Genomic DNA, 13,638 nt, shown 5'->3' with positions numbered 1-13,638 from the left:
AGAGGCGCTGCTTCCCCGCAGGCCACCTTCGCCGGAGGAGGGGCTGCGCCAGGGGGCGCCGAACGGGGTGCGGGTGGGAGCCCCGGGGAGGGGGCGGCGGGGGCGCAGGCCAGAGACGGCGGGCGGGGAGGACGCCGAAGTCCACAGGCCTTCACCCGCGGGACCCGGGCACCGGGGGAGGGGGGCCCGAGGAGCGGCCTCCAGGAGGCTGGGGACCGTCCGGGGCGCGGCCTTGGGAACCCCGGAGCGCCGGGTAGACGCGCGGCCCTCGCCCCGCGCTCTAGTCCCGCACCGCGGCCACCGGCTCCCCGGGGAGACGCGCGCGCTGAGGCCAGAGGACACCCCAGCCGCAGCGCAGGGAGGGCCGGGCGACGTGGACAGACCCGGGGTCGCTGGGGCGCAGGACAGCGACTCGGGATCTGCTTCCTCCGCGGTGAAAGACGGCCGGGAGGCTCTCGCCCAAAGCGCGGCGCCGGGAGCTTGGCGGGTCCTCCTGCCTCCGAGCCAGGGCCGCCCGCACCGTTCGGAAGGACTGCGCGCCCCTGTGGTCCCGCCGGGCGCGCCCCAGAGGCCCTTCTGGCCGCCACCGCCCACCGTCGGGTCCCGAAGAGCAAAGGGCGTGTCCGGAGGAGGGAGTGACCCCGCCCCGCGCAAGGCCCCGCCCACCTGCCCCGCCCACCCGGTCTCCTCCTCCCCCCCCCCCCCCCCCCCCCCCCCCCCCGGAGTCCCAGCCTGCGCGGCGGTGCCTCGGCCTCTGGGGCCCCATCCTGCGGGCAGAGTGCCCCCGCGGCCAGGCTCTCAGGGCGCACACGCGGCTGTTTGCCCCGGGGACGTGGGGTGTGTTGCAAGCGAGGCCGGGGCGGGTGTCCTGGGGGCCGGGCCCCGCTGGGGCAGGTCACCCGGATCGGGCGAGTGCAGCCCTGGCCCAGGAAGCCGGGAGGCAGGAACCCCCATGCGTGCGGGGCTGCGCCGCACACGGAGCTGAGGGCCCCGCACGTGCCGCAGCCTCTCCTGGGCAGCACGGCGCGCGCGCACGGGACGCAGGGGCGACCCCCAGCCGTCAGGCCCGCGCAGCCCAGCCGGCCAGTGGCTTTCCAGCCGCGATCTGGCGTAGGGGCTCGCGGCGCCAAGACCCCGCCGCTAACGCACAAAACGAAAATGGACCCCCGAAGGTCGCCGTGCGAGGGGACGCTGGGTCCCCGCACAGAGCCGGGAGGGTCGCCTCCACTCGCACCATCCAAACCCTGGCGGCCCGGGGGAAACGGGAAAGTCGTTGCTAACGGAACCGCACCAGGCCCGAGACAGGCGGTCCGTTCGCCCACGCTGGGGTCACGGCTCCCAGCAGGCAGCGAGTAACAGTAGCGGCCGCCACTTACGAATCAGTGTGACGCCGCCCAAGAGACTAGAGGCGACAACGGCCAGCGTCTTACTCAGCGCCTGCTCCTCGCAGGCGCGGAGTCCGCAGCGATCTCCCTGAATCCCCCCAGCGGGGCCGTGGGCGGGGGGGCTTTTCGTAGCAGGGGGGACGGCTTGGGCCCCGCGTGTCCCGTGAAGGCGGCGCTACTGCCCGCTGCGCCTCGGGAGCGCACACAGGTCAAGGCCCCGACCGTGGCCCACGCGCCCTGGGTTCGGGGCTCTGAGCCGGCCACGTCGCTCTTCTCCACGAGACAGCAGCGGCACGTGGGCTCGGTCGTGGGGTCCGGGTGGGAGTTCGAGGCTGAGGTGGCCTTCCGGGAAACGCGGGGCCGGGAGGCCCGAACCGTCCGCGCGCCCCAACCCTGCAGAGGGCAGTGCCGCGGGCTGGGAGGGGACAGGGAACTGCCCGCCTGGCAGCGCGCGAGGCCGGCCACCTCGCTTGGGGCCCCCGGCGGGTCTCGCCAACCGCGCCAGCAGAGCAGATTCGCTCTGGCCCCTCGGCGCGCGGGCCACGAGGTCCAGCGTCCTCCACCCGTCCGCGTCACAGGGAACGTCCCCCCCGCCCCGATTGTTCGCGGTGCTCCCCGAAACCTGAGCCCGGGCCGGCGCTCTGGCCGTGTCCCCACGACGGTGCCAACCGGCTCCCCGCGCCCGCACACCTGGGGGCTCTTCGCCGAACGGGACGCACAGAACGTGCCGAGCGGATCCTCAAATCTGCATTCTTTCGAGCGATAAAATATGTTCTCGTATTTTTTCCCGATTCCCCATTAAAACCTTTGCCTAACTAAACTCCCATCCAACGGGATTTATTTCGTCCCGGGGGAGATAAATCAGGGGGCAAATTTACAGCCGGGGAGGCACCTGCCGCGCTAATGGGCCCTTCATGGAGTGCGCGGCCGGCGGGGGCGCGCAGACGGGCGGGGCGCTGGCCAATGGCCGGGCCGCGGGCGCCCGCAGCCAATCAGCGCGCGCGCCGCTCGGGGGCCCCCGCGGTTATCAGCGCGTCCGGCCCGCGCGGCGCCGCTCCGATCGGCCCCGGAGCCGCCGCCGCCGCCGCCGCCGCCGCCGCCGCCGCCGCCGTCGTCCCGCCGCTGCCCCGCCGACCCCGCGGCCGCCGCCCAGCCCCGCGCCGGAGCCGCCGCCCTCGCGCCTCCCCGGGCCGTCGGCGCCCGCGCCCCGAGCGCCCCGCTGCAGCCGGCGCCCCGGGCCGCGCGCGAACTTCCCGGGCCGGCGGGCGCGGGCGGCGGGCGGCGGCGGCGGCGGCGGCGGGGCCCGGATGGGCGCCCGGGCCGGCGGCGGCGGCGCCCATGGACGCTAACCGCCCGGGCGCGTTCGTGCTGAGCAGCGCGCCCCTGGCCGCGCTGCACAACATGGCCGAGATGAAGACGTCGCTGTTCCCGTACGCGCTGCAGGGCCCGGCCGGCTTCAAGGCGCCCGCGCTGGGCGGCCTGGGCGCGCAGCTGCCGCTCGGCACCCCTCACGGCATCAGCGACATCCTGGGGCGGCCGGTGGGCGCGGCGGGCGGCGGCCTCCTGGGCGGCCTGCCCCGTCTCAACGGGCTCGCGTCGTCGGCCGGCGTCTACTTCGGGCCCGCGGCCGTGGCGCGCGGCTACCCCAAGCCGCTGGCCGAGCTGCCGGGGCGCCCGCCCATCTTCTGGCCCGGCGTGGTGCAGGGCTCGCCCTGGAGGGACCCGCGCCTGGCCGGCCCGGGTAGGTGGCGCGCGCGCGCGCGCGCGGGGAGGCGGGGGTCGGGGCGCGGGGCGCGGGGCGGCCGGCCGAGCTCACCGCCGCCGCCAACCCGCTTTGCAGCCCAGGCCGGCGGGGTCCTGGACAAGGACGGCAAGAAGAAGCACTCGCGGCCGACCTTCTCGGGCCAGCAGATCTTCGCGCTGGAGAAGACCTTCGAGCAGACCAAGTACCTGGCGGGCCCGGAGCGCGCGCGCCTCGCCTACTCCCTGGGCATGACCGAGAGCCAGGTCAAGGTGAGCGGCCGGGAGCGGGGCGGCCTCCCGCGGGCCCCGCTGCGCGGAACGTGGTGGTGGCGGGAGGGGATCCCGGCGCCCGCGTCCGGCGAACGGCGCGCGACCGGCCGCCAGCCCGCGCCCCCCGCCCCGTCCCCCCCCCCCCCAGCCTCCCGCAGCCCCCCCGGGGGCGCCGCTGCCCCGCGGCCGGGCCGAGGAGCTGCCGCCGAGGGCCCTGCGCGTCCACGCGGGCGGCGGGGGTCTCGCCCGGGGAGCCGCCTGACCGCCCCCCAACCCCAACCCCAACCCCCCGCTCCCCGCCGCAGGTGTGGTTCCAGAACCGCCGGACCAAGTGGCGCAAGCGGCACGCGGCGGAGATGGCGTCGGCCAAGAAGAAGCAGGACTCGGACGCCGAGAAGCTGAAGGTGGGCGGCTCAGACGCGGAGGACGACGACGAGTACAACCGGCCCCTGGACCCCAACTCGGACGACGAGAAGATCACGCGGCTGCTCAAGAAGCACAAACCCGCGAACTTGGCGCTGGTCAGCCCGTGCGGCGGCGGCGCGGGGGACGCCTTGTGAGCAAGCAGGGTCGGGGCGGGCCGGCGCCCCTCGCCGCCGCCCGCCCGCGTGTATATATATTTTTACAGAATAAGTTATAAGGCGGCCGCGCGTCCCGGGCGGAATCACTTTGTATAATCAATAAATTATTTAACACGTTCCCGGCGGAGCCGCGGCTCCCGAGGCTGCACCGCGTGTGTCTTCCTTCTCGAGAACTCCGTTCTCCGCACGCCCCCCCCCCCCACTTCCCCGCCCCGCGGGTCCCCCGGCCCAGGCTTCGTCCCCGCGGGGGCCGGGCTGGCGGCGGCGGCGGGGGCGCGGTGCGGCCCCGGCCTCCCTGCCCCGCCGTGTCCCCGCGCCCGGGCGGCGGCAGCTCGCAGCAGCGAGGGGACCGCGAGGGCCCGGCCCCGCGACCCCTCGGCCGCCCCGGGAGAGCCGGAGGAAGGAGCCGCGACGCCAGCGAGCGCCCAGCGGGGCCGGACGGGGACGCGGACGGAGACGCGGCGCGCGCGGGGCGCGGGCGGCAGGTGTGCGCGCGGCGGCAGGTGCGGCGCCCCTCCGACCCGCGCCGCCACCTGCGCTCGCGAGCGGGCGCGGTCCCCGGGGCTGCGGGGCCGGCTCAGTGGCGGAGGTCTGCGGCAGGTGAGCCCCCCCTCCCCACCCCGCGCGCGCGTCCTCCTCCTGGGAAAGCCGGGGGCGGGCGAGGCCTACGCCGCCGCTGGGCCCCGCGGCTCGGGCCGACCGGTCTGGTCTGGCACATCCGGGAGCGCCTCCGCGGCTTTCCGCCCCCGGAGCCCGCACTCGGAGCGCAGCCCACGAACACGTCGGGTTTTAAACTCTGCACCGGGGCCCCTGCAGCCCCCGGCCCGTAGTCTTCAACCGGCAGAAGCTGCTGTTTGATCCAGACTCGGGCGCCGGAGGGCACTCCAAAGCGACCCCGCACAGGGACAGCGAGGCCCGCGGACCGGGCGGCTTTGGGCCCCGAGGGCAGCGGCCCTGGTAGCGGGGGGCCGGCCCGGCCGGCCGCTCGGGGCCGGAGCTGGGGCTCCACGCGGTTGCGTCCTACTGCTCATTAACTGTTGACTTTTAAGTTAAAAATTAAATACAAGTGATGACAGTACGACAACTGTTCTCCCGGAAGGCGTTTTTTAAAACGTCAGACAGAAACGTGAAAGGCTGAAGTCGGTCTCTGCCACAGTGGCCGCACCATTTTACAAAAGACCTTTCTTTTGAACCGCTGGCTGGTTTTCTCTTTAATGGCGCGGTCTCGAAATCTGCCTCATTTCTGCGAGTGAACTGTTCTCTCAGCTCAAGTTAAGAGCGGAGGAATTTCCAGTTTTCAACTTTCGCGGAATGCAGTGCGTTTTTATAATCTCCTTTTCAAAGGCCGAGGGGTAATTGCCATTAGCTACCACCGTCCACGGAAGGGGATTCCCGGATCTCCGCGGGGCCGCATCGGAAGGAACAGCCCACAAAGGCTCGCCCTCCGCTACTTAGCATTTCAAAGGAGGCGGGAGAGGGAAGGAAGAAACAAAGCGGACGCGGCACTGTTTTCACCAGGATCAATTTTATTGCTTAGGAACCGGAGCGGTCGTTTCTAAAGGCCTCCACAGTGACCAACAACTGAAACCCCGTGAGACAGAATGGCGTGGGGCGGGACTGCCGTGTGGCGCGTGGACAGAGCAGAGGGGCCACAGCACTGACACAGACCCCCAACGCGCGCGGTCAAGGACAGATTCGGCGAGCGGACACCCGATCACTTGCAAGGGTAGTGATTCACCTAAAGACGAGCATCTGAGGCCTTCACACAGTCCAGGAATTCTGTAGTGTTCTAGAGCAAATCAATAAAACCCACGTTTGTGTTTCATCCACAGGCACTGCAATGACCTTTAATGCCGTACTTCGTGCTAGGAGAGAACGTTTGCAGCAGGGCCATCACGTAGGTTGGTTGCAGCTGAGCAGCCGAGGGAACTTACGGTTAATGTTTTTTTATATACAGCCCATGTTAGAAGCGACTTCTACCTGAAGCGGACTAGATATTGTGGTTTTTCATTCCTCCCATGATATTATCGTTTTACGTAGGATACTTGGCACCATAGAACAGTAACAAAAGACAGACAGGTTACAAAATTCTTAAAAGGTACACCCGAGCTAGCTACAAACTTCACATTCAGTCCTTAATGTTACACAGAAGAAAAGGCATAGGAGTAAGAATCTGCAAGTGTAGACGTGCCGTGGCCGACGTTCGCGCCCCGCCGGCCGTACTCTCGGATGCGTCCGCGTGATCTACGCAAAACTGAGCTCCTAGACTCCACTTCTACCTGCTGATAGGACACTCTCGAGCATTCGTACTGGAAAGTGTATTTAGCATAAGTTTTGGTAAGGTTTATAAATTATTTTTAAAAAGTATATATTTATATATATTTATATATATAAAAATGGAAAGCAGCTGCAGTGTAATTCAAAAACCACGTAACACGGCAGTTAGAGTAAATAACACGGAAAGGGGGGGGGGGCCGGAGCACAGCGGCCACGCTGCCTGAGGCGGCAAAGAGCCGGCGCCCGCTGCCCACCCCGGGCTCGCCTCCAGCTGGCAGGGGGGTGACGCCCGTGGGCTTTCTACGCCGGAGACGCTCTTCCCACGCTGACAATTGTTAAAAATTGAAACCCTGGAGCCTGAAATACAGACTCCCTCTGCTGTCTGTAGAGTTTTGGCAACAGGACGGTGACTTATTACAAAAACCCACTATTTCTACTAAATGTCACACGAACAGACAAGACAGTGAGGTATGTGAGGCTTTTCCGGAACGGTCCGGAGGCTGAAGCGAAGTGTGGGGCCGGCCGTCTAGCGGGTGGCGCTCGGGCGGGTTTGTCGATGCAGCTGTTAGGAGTACGGATTTCACGGACGCGACTTCCACTTGCTCCTCACGCTACGGGGAGGTCTCGCGAAGGGCCCTCTGCTGTCGCTGCCATCGCTTCCCTGCCGCGGAATGTGTCATTTGTTAAAGGAACAAACACACCAGGAAAAGCTGAGAAAAGGTGAACTCGAGGGAAGGAGTCATATTTACCACACGTCACTGCACGACACAACACTTGTGCACATGGGCGTGAGGTTTACCTGCCCCGGGCGCGATGCGGAAGGCCAGGAACACGGGCTGCAGCGGAGAAGAGAGGGCGTCAGGACCCCGGCCGCGAGCTGACCCTGACCCCCGACCGCCCCAGCCGCGCCCCCTGGCTTGTGCGCTGGCACCAACGTGAGCCCAGCTGACCCAGAACCGGAGCCGGGCCGGGTGACCGGACGCCTGGGGCCACGCGCCTTCGCGTTTTGTCAAGCGGGTATCGCTTCCGGGTGGGGAGAAGCTCACCCACAGACCGCTGGATAAACCCCAACCAGCACGGGGAAGGACCGGTGCCGGGGGTCACGGCCCGGAGGCCTTGCGGACAGGACCGAGTGCCAGTCTCTGATTTGGCTGAAGGTGGGACAGGGCCGGCACCGCCCTCGGTGAGCCTGCGGGGGCCCTGGCGTGAGGGCCGTCCGCTTGTACCAAGGTGGCCCCTGCACGCAATTCCTCGTGCCCACAGAGCACTCCCACTCCCACCTGCACTGTGGACGCGGCTCGGCACGAGAAGGCCACTACAGTAGCCCAAGTGCACGCTAGAAGAACGACCCTCAGAAATCACCGGCTGTAGACGGTATTTTCGTATAAATAGCACAATTCTGTATTTTGTTCTGCCTTCTTAATCCACCTACCTGCCTGCCTGCCTGCCTACCTTCTGGTATTTATTACAAGCAAATAAACAGACCAAACGTGGCCTGTGCCGTGGAGGCCGACCGAGGAGAAGCGGCGGCCCGGCCCTGCCCGCCGCCCGCCACCGTCCGCCGATCGGGCCGCGCCCCGCCCCGCAGCAAAGGCACATCACCTTGTGGTCTCCCATGCAGACGTTGGGCCCGATGTGGTCGTAGGTGACAACCTTCTCCTCGCTCTCCGACTGGGGAAGCAAACAGAGAGAACCGTGTGGGAGGCAGGAACGGTGGGGCCTCCTTGGGGAGCGCCAGCTACCGCCCCCGCCCAGCTCCCTGCATGCAGGTCTCTGGCCGGCCCCTCAGAGGGAGAAGCCGGCCAGCACGCAGAACATTCTGGAAGCCCTGGGAGCCCCCGACCCTCCCTGCTCCTGGACGGGAGTCGGGCCGGGGGCCGCGGCACGTGCCCCTGCCAGAGCCCTTGCTCAACGGCAGTTAGTGCCGCCGTGAGCTTTTTTCCCGGGCTGCCCCCCCCCCCGGCACTGGAGCAGCTTATCGGGCTCCGGATGCCCCGTGTACATCTGTTCTGACAGCCTGTTGTATTAACCCGGAACTCGGTTCACAGGACGCAGCCGCCACTGACTCCCCGCTGCTGCACGGGGCACTTTGCACACGCTAATTAAGCGCTGCGCGCACACCGGCTCCCCTCCCTCCTCGCCGGCTCTGCCAGCCCGCGGCCGCCGCCGGTATTTTGGGTGCGACCCTGAGGGTTCGCTGCCGGCCATCAGTCAGCTCCGACTGGACCGGAATTTTACACCCGCAGCCGGAGCGTGTGAGACTATAAAGTTAAAACTGAGTTATCTTTAATGCAGTAGGAGGCTTAAGGTCAGATGTACTTCCCAGCGTGGTCGCCTGCCAGAAAGTATGAACACGTAACCGGCACCGCGGGCGTGAGCACGCCCCATCCTTCACGGGGGCGGCGCGGCCTTGCGGAAGGAGGGGACATTCATCAAACGCGGCCCGGTAATTTACAACGGCAGCATAAAATTGTGGACTTCCAACCGCGTAATCTCGAGACAGATAAACAAATTACAGCAACGCGATCATCCCCGCGGATCCCAGCCCGCGCCGCCAGCCCGCCACCTTTCGTGTTTTAGGGCCGGGGAAGCAGAACGGGACATGATGACGAGGTGGCGGAGCGTGGCATGATGGATGAGGCCGAGGGGCTGCTCGCGGTGCGCGTCTGCTCCCGCTGTAAGGCCCGCTGCCGCCGGGCAGCCCCCCGGGAGGGCCGGGGGGGACGTCTGTTGGGGGGGGACCCTCCCCTCCAGCCCCGGCCCGCCCACCCCCCCCCTTCCAGGGCCGAGGCATCAAAGCTCGGAGAAGACGTGAGAGAACACAGAAGAGCGGGCAGCCCCTTCCACGGAGCCACGTCAAGCCCGGGCGGCACACCAGAGATGGTGCTCGGCAGCTGGCTCCCGAGAGTTCGCTGCAAATGCGGTTTCCTTGGTCGTGGTTGTTTTCCCTGTGGACGGCTTGCCCCTTGCCTGTCCCCGAGGCCCCGGGGGCCCCATGCTGATTGCGGCCCTGTGCCCCGCTCACCCCACACGGTCAGGGCCGGCAGGGATGCGATGCCGTGGGCCTCCGTGCGACCGCACACGGCCGTCTCCCGAGCGCCAGAGGGCGGGCACCGCTGCGTCCACGCCGGGCGCCGGGCAGGCCCCGGGTCCGTGCGCTCGTGGCCCACATCCCCTGCAGCGTCAGCCAGGAAGGCCAGTGGGGGAGGGGCCCCGGGGGCCAGGGGGCCACAGGCGGGTGCGGGCCTTGCGCACCGCCCGGGGTAGGACTGCCGAGGCCCCGCCACGGCAGGCTTGCCGCGGACCCATCGAAGCCCCTGCCTCCAGCCCAGTCCCCCAGCTGGCTTCCTCTCCACGGGCCCAGGCCGCTCTGGGCTCGGGGAAGAACGTGGAGAGCTGGGCCCTCGAGGAAAAGGGCAGCGGGGGCCCACGGGGTAGGGGGCACTGGGGAGGTGTGTGGTGGGGCGGCACGTGGGGGGCTCTGCCCTCCTGGCCGTGACCCCTGTTGGCCCAGCGCGCTCCGCGTCCCCGGGGGAGGACCCAGGGCCCAGCCGAGCGGTCCCGGGGACGGCCCCCACCTAAGATGTGCCCCCGTCTGCTCTGAACACTGGGCACTGGACCACGGCACGCCCACCTCACCCCAGGGTGACGCTTCTTCACTACCGGGTGGACAAAACCAGTGCAGGACTGGATCCTTCTGAAAACACTCTTTTTGTATTGGAATGTGGACACGGAAGATTCTGGAAAATCAGGAGGCCACAGGAAGCCCAAACGTCCCAACACCCAGTGCGGTGTGCCACCTCCTGAATGTCGCCCGTCCGTCTTCGCCCTATCGAGCCCAGATGTGAATCAGGCTCGTGATTCACAACTCAGGAAGATAACGGCAGACGTCTCCACCACACTTTGCAGCCTACGCGCTCTCTCGTGGACCAGAGCACATTTAGTTCCCCAGGATACAATCAACCGCGATGATTTTTAAAGCGCTGACGACCACGTGTGCCCGTCTCGGGTTCAGAAAGGTACGGGATGTCGCAGGGGCCCCTGAGGCCTGAGCGCTGGGTCTGACGCCAGGACTCGTCCCGGGTCTCCCCCGCGTGGCTGGTCCCGGGGCGGCTCTGGCACTCACCTTCAGAATCAGCTCCCTGGCGGACGGAGACATGAGGACGCGGTCGCACCACGCGGGGCACCGCGTGTTCATGTACTGCCTGCCCTGGCCGGAGTCCTCGCTGTACGGGTAGCTGGGGGGACACAAAGGCACCCGGTCAGCCGCCGGCTCCGGCCCCTCCTCCCACCGTCCTCCGCGTCCCCCGGGGAGGGCCCTGTGGGCTGCCCGTGCACGTGGGATGGCCAGCGCTATGCAGGGAAGGAATGCACGGTGAGAAGTTTCCAGAACACAAGGCCAAACTTGCAATTTCAGTCCTCACTGGAATCTTGGCTGTAATGGGATCTTGGGACAAGCCTTTCCTTTACAGAAATGGAATCCCCTGTTCACCTGTGGTTTTGGCTCCGTACGTGGCCTAGGGCACACGGAAGACCTACACAGGGAAAACCACGCCCCCGCCCCACGTCCCACTGGGAGACGTGCCCCCTTCCCCACCTGCACACCACGGGCCAGCAGCTGTCTCCTCGCCGCAGTGGGACCCCCGCCAGACGCCCGTCATGCCTTGGGAAGCCGGGCCCGACCACACACGCTGCCCCCACACCTGCTCCAGCACGGCACCGCGTCTCCAAGGGTGCCCGGTGCCCGGGCCACAGGGTCATCGCCGTGGTTGCGCACGGGTCTGTGCCCGGTTCTCCCCGTCTCACCCACTGACCTGGCTCAGCCCCCAGGGACGGAGCCGCCACCGCTGACCCACCCGCAGGCAGGCGACACGCCCGCGGGCGGCAAACAGTGGGGTGCCGCCAGCTGACACGCGCGGTCATCCTGGGGACGCCCGGCTGCCTCCTGCATCCAGAACCCTCCGGGGCAGTCCTGCCCGTGGGCCCCGTGCAGCCGCCTCGGTGCCCCTACAGTGGCCAGCCCACCCCCAGCGGGCGTCCTGTCCGGGAAGGACTGAATCATCGGTGGACAGACTGGCTGTGCTGTGTGGGTGCCCTCGGCGTGGGCTGTCTGCACGGCCTTCAGGAGGGTCTCAGACCCTCCCTCGTGGAACAACTGTTCAGGTGAATCCCAAACCACCCGCGGCTTCTTCTCCTGTTGCTTTGAGCTCCGAGAGCGGGACGCGGGTGGCCTTCTGGGCTGCTCCCGAGGTGGCCCCTGGTCTTTGGAGGACCCTGGCCCCTTTCCCTCTGCTCCGTGGCCTCCAGACCCGAGTCAGGCCTGTACCTTGACCATCAGGCTTCTGGACGTGTGCCTGCCCTGAGCCAGTGGCTCCCGGCCGCACAGGGCCCCCACACTTGGACCACAGAGGGGCCTCGGGCCCCAGCCCCTCAGGGAATTACCGCTTCCCTCGATTAAGGACTCAAAGCAGCAAATGCAGTTAAAACCTACACGACGGAGAGAGGACCAGCCACTCCTATGTCCTACTTGTCACAACGTCCTCGTGAAGCACCCAGACGCCAGCTGCCCCCCAGCCTCCTCGGCAGGACAAGCGTGGACGAGTGTGCTCCTGGCTGGGCCGGGGCCACGGACGAGCGACATCGCCTGGCACACGCCAGCCCGCCTGGGTGCTGGGGGGGGCTCGCCGAGGCCGGGTGGCGGGCTCTGTCCGGGAACACGCCCGAATGAAGAGCCAGTGGCTGGGGCGGTGGCGCCCGTGGGCAGGGGCCAGGCAGTCCGAGCCACCGGCCGCCCCCGGCACCCCTCCTGGGCGGGCTCTGCCACCAGCGTTCCGCCCAACAGCTGGGTGTTGGCACGGTTCCTGCCCACTTCTTTTTCTTTGTAGCTTTGTTTCTTTCCTTCTCTTTTCCAGGAGTTTCAGTAACAGCTGGTATTTTTGAAACCAAATGTTTGGGGGACGCTCTTATCCGCTTGGGGCTGGTGCACTGCACTGGCCGTGATGGGCGCGCGTCTGTACCTTTTCTTCCGGTAACGCGCTGGGGGGGTCTGCGATCGCTCACACGGCGGGGCCGACTTGGCAGGCAGGGGTCCCAGGAGAGGCTTCTGTCCCCGCAGCCTCCCTGAGGGCGCACCCCCGCCCCTCCAGCCCCACGGTGTGTGGAACGTACCGGAACGTGCCAGTCTGGCTGCGGTGTACTCCCGTTTCCTCCTGAGCCTGGCGTCCCCACCCGCGTTGGCCCCGCGGATTCGGCCGGCGGACACAGCCGGGCTTTGTGCCCTCCCGGCCGTGTTGTCCGGCTCGGGGCCCGCGGCGACTCCACCCGCCCGCCCAGCCGCGGCAAAGGGGCCGCTACCCACATCCTGAGGAAAGGAGCTCGAGGGGCAGGGAGGGAGGGAGGCCGAGTCCTCGAGGACAGGTGGACGATTGTTAGCTCTACCACACGCTGCCAACAGATACGGGCGGCTCTGCCTCTCCGTGGGGGCGAGGGCAGGGCGCCGGTCCTGGTCCCCACCCTGCCACGGTTTGCTTTCAGATAAGCGTGTGCACACGGCCGGCACCGAATTAGTCACTGTCGGCTCTGGAGGTGCTCAGGCCGCGGACAGGCGGCATCGGGCCAGGAGCCCTGCACTCCGTCCACCGTCTGGGCAGCGCGTCAGGCAGCGGAGGAAGGACCCGACCCTGCCCGGGCCCCGCCCCCCCCAGCCCGTCTGGACCAGCACCGGCACTGTTCCGGCTTGCTGCCCCTGGTCCCAGGAGTGGCTGGGCCCCCTCTCAGGGGTCAGGGGCCACAGGGTACGGCCCCTGGGCTGTGCGGAGGAGGGCAGTGCCCCCAAAAGCAGGACACCTCTTGGGACCAACCTCTTTCTCCTTTGGACTCCCCTATAGTCACATTGGACTGTGGTGGCCGGGTCCTGCTCGAGCACGGTGGGGTCGGGCCTGAGGCTCCGCTTTGGGCACATACATTTTAGGGCCGAGGCGCGAGCTTCGCCGCCGCTCTGGGCCTTTCTGGCTCTTCTCTGGGGCTCGTCCCAGCGCCGCTGTGTGAGTCGTGACCACCTGTCAGGTCCCACCGTGCACAGGCGCCCCGCTGACAGATTTGTGTCCTGGCACAAACCCGGGCCTGCGGTGCAAACACTGGGCTTGGGCCCTGGGGTGTGTCCACGTGTGTGGGCGCTGTGCGCAGCCCTAGACGAGACCCGAAGACCGTCAGGGGTCTGCAAAGGGGTTTCCTGTAGCGTCGGTGGCATCGGGCGTAGCTGAGCGTCCAGGGTCGTGTCTGAGCGTGTGGAATTCATCCAGCTTCCGTCCGGACTTCGTCTCAGCATTTAAGCCGGGCCACCACAGCCACCGGCTGCCCTCGCGGCTGTCCCCACCCCGGAC

General features: G+C 67.8%; 2 protein-coding genes across 3 annotated transcripts in view; one reads left to right on the top strand and one right to left on the bottom strand.

Annotated features, from left to right (window-relative positions):
• Nucleotides 1–2,718: 2,718 nt before the first annotated feature.
• Nucleotides 2,719–4,050, top strand: NKX6-2 (NK6 homeobox 2). The gene is made up of 3 exons (XM_042908765.1): nt 2,719–3,126; nt 3,226–3,398; nt 3,704–4,050. Exons 1-3 carry the CDS (start codon nt 2,724–2,726, stop codon nt 3,956–3,958), a joined length of 831 nt encoding a protein of 276 aa, XP_042764699.1. The 5' UTR covers nt 2,719–2,723; the 3' UTR covers nt 3,959–4,050.
• Nucleotides 4,051–5,487: 1,437 nt separating this feature from the next.
• The window catches only part of INPP5A (inositol polyphosphate-5-phosphatase A), a 177,014-nt gene continuing 168,863 nt past the window's right edge, over nt 5,488–13,638 (bottom strand). For both annotated transcript variants that reach the window (XM_042908402.1, XM_042908401.1), the window contains exons 13-16: nt 10,383–10,494; nt 7,859–7,927; nt 7,006–7,092; nt 5,488–6,917 (exon numbers count right to left, since the gene is read on the bottom strand). In XM_042908402.1, coding sequence (XP_042764336.1) covers nt 7,012–7,092; nt 7,859–7,927; nt 10,383–10,494 — 262 coding nt within the window. In that variant the 3' untranslated portion in view covers nt 5,488–6,917; nt 7,006–7,011. The remainder of the gene's footprint in view (nt 6,918–7,005; nt 7,093–7,858; nt 7,928–10,382; nt 10,495–13,638) is intronic.

The sequence above is a fragment of the Panthera leo genome, chromosome D2, assembly GCF_018350215.1.
Source record: "Panthera leo isolate Ple1 chromosome D2, P.leo_Ple1_pat1.1, whole genome shotgun sequence".
In the NCBI taxonomy this organism is placed as follows: Eukaryota; Metazoa; Chordata; class Mammalia; order Carnivora; family Felidae; genus Panthera; species Panthera leo.
This window is presented reverse-complemented; position numbering and strand designations above follow the sequence as displayed.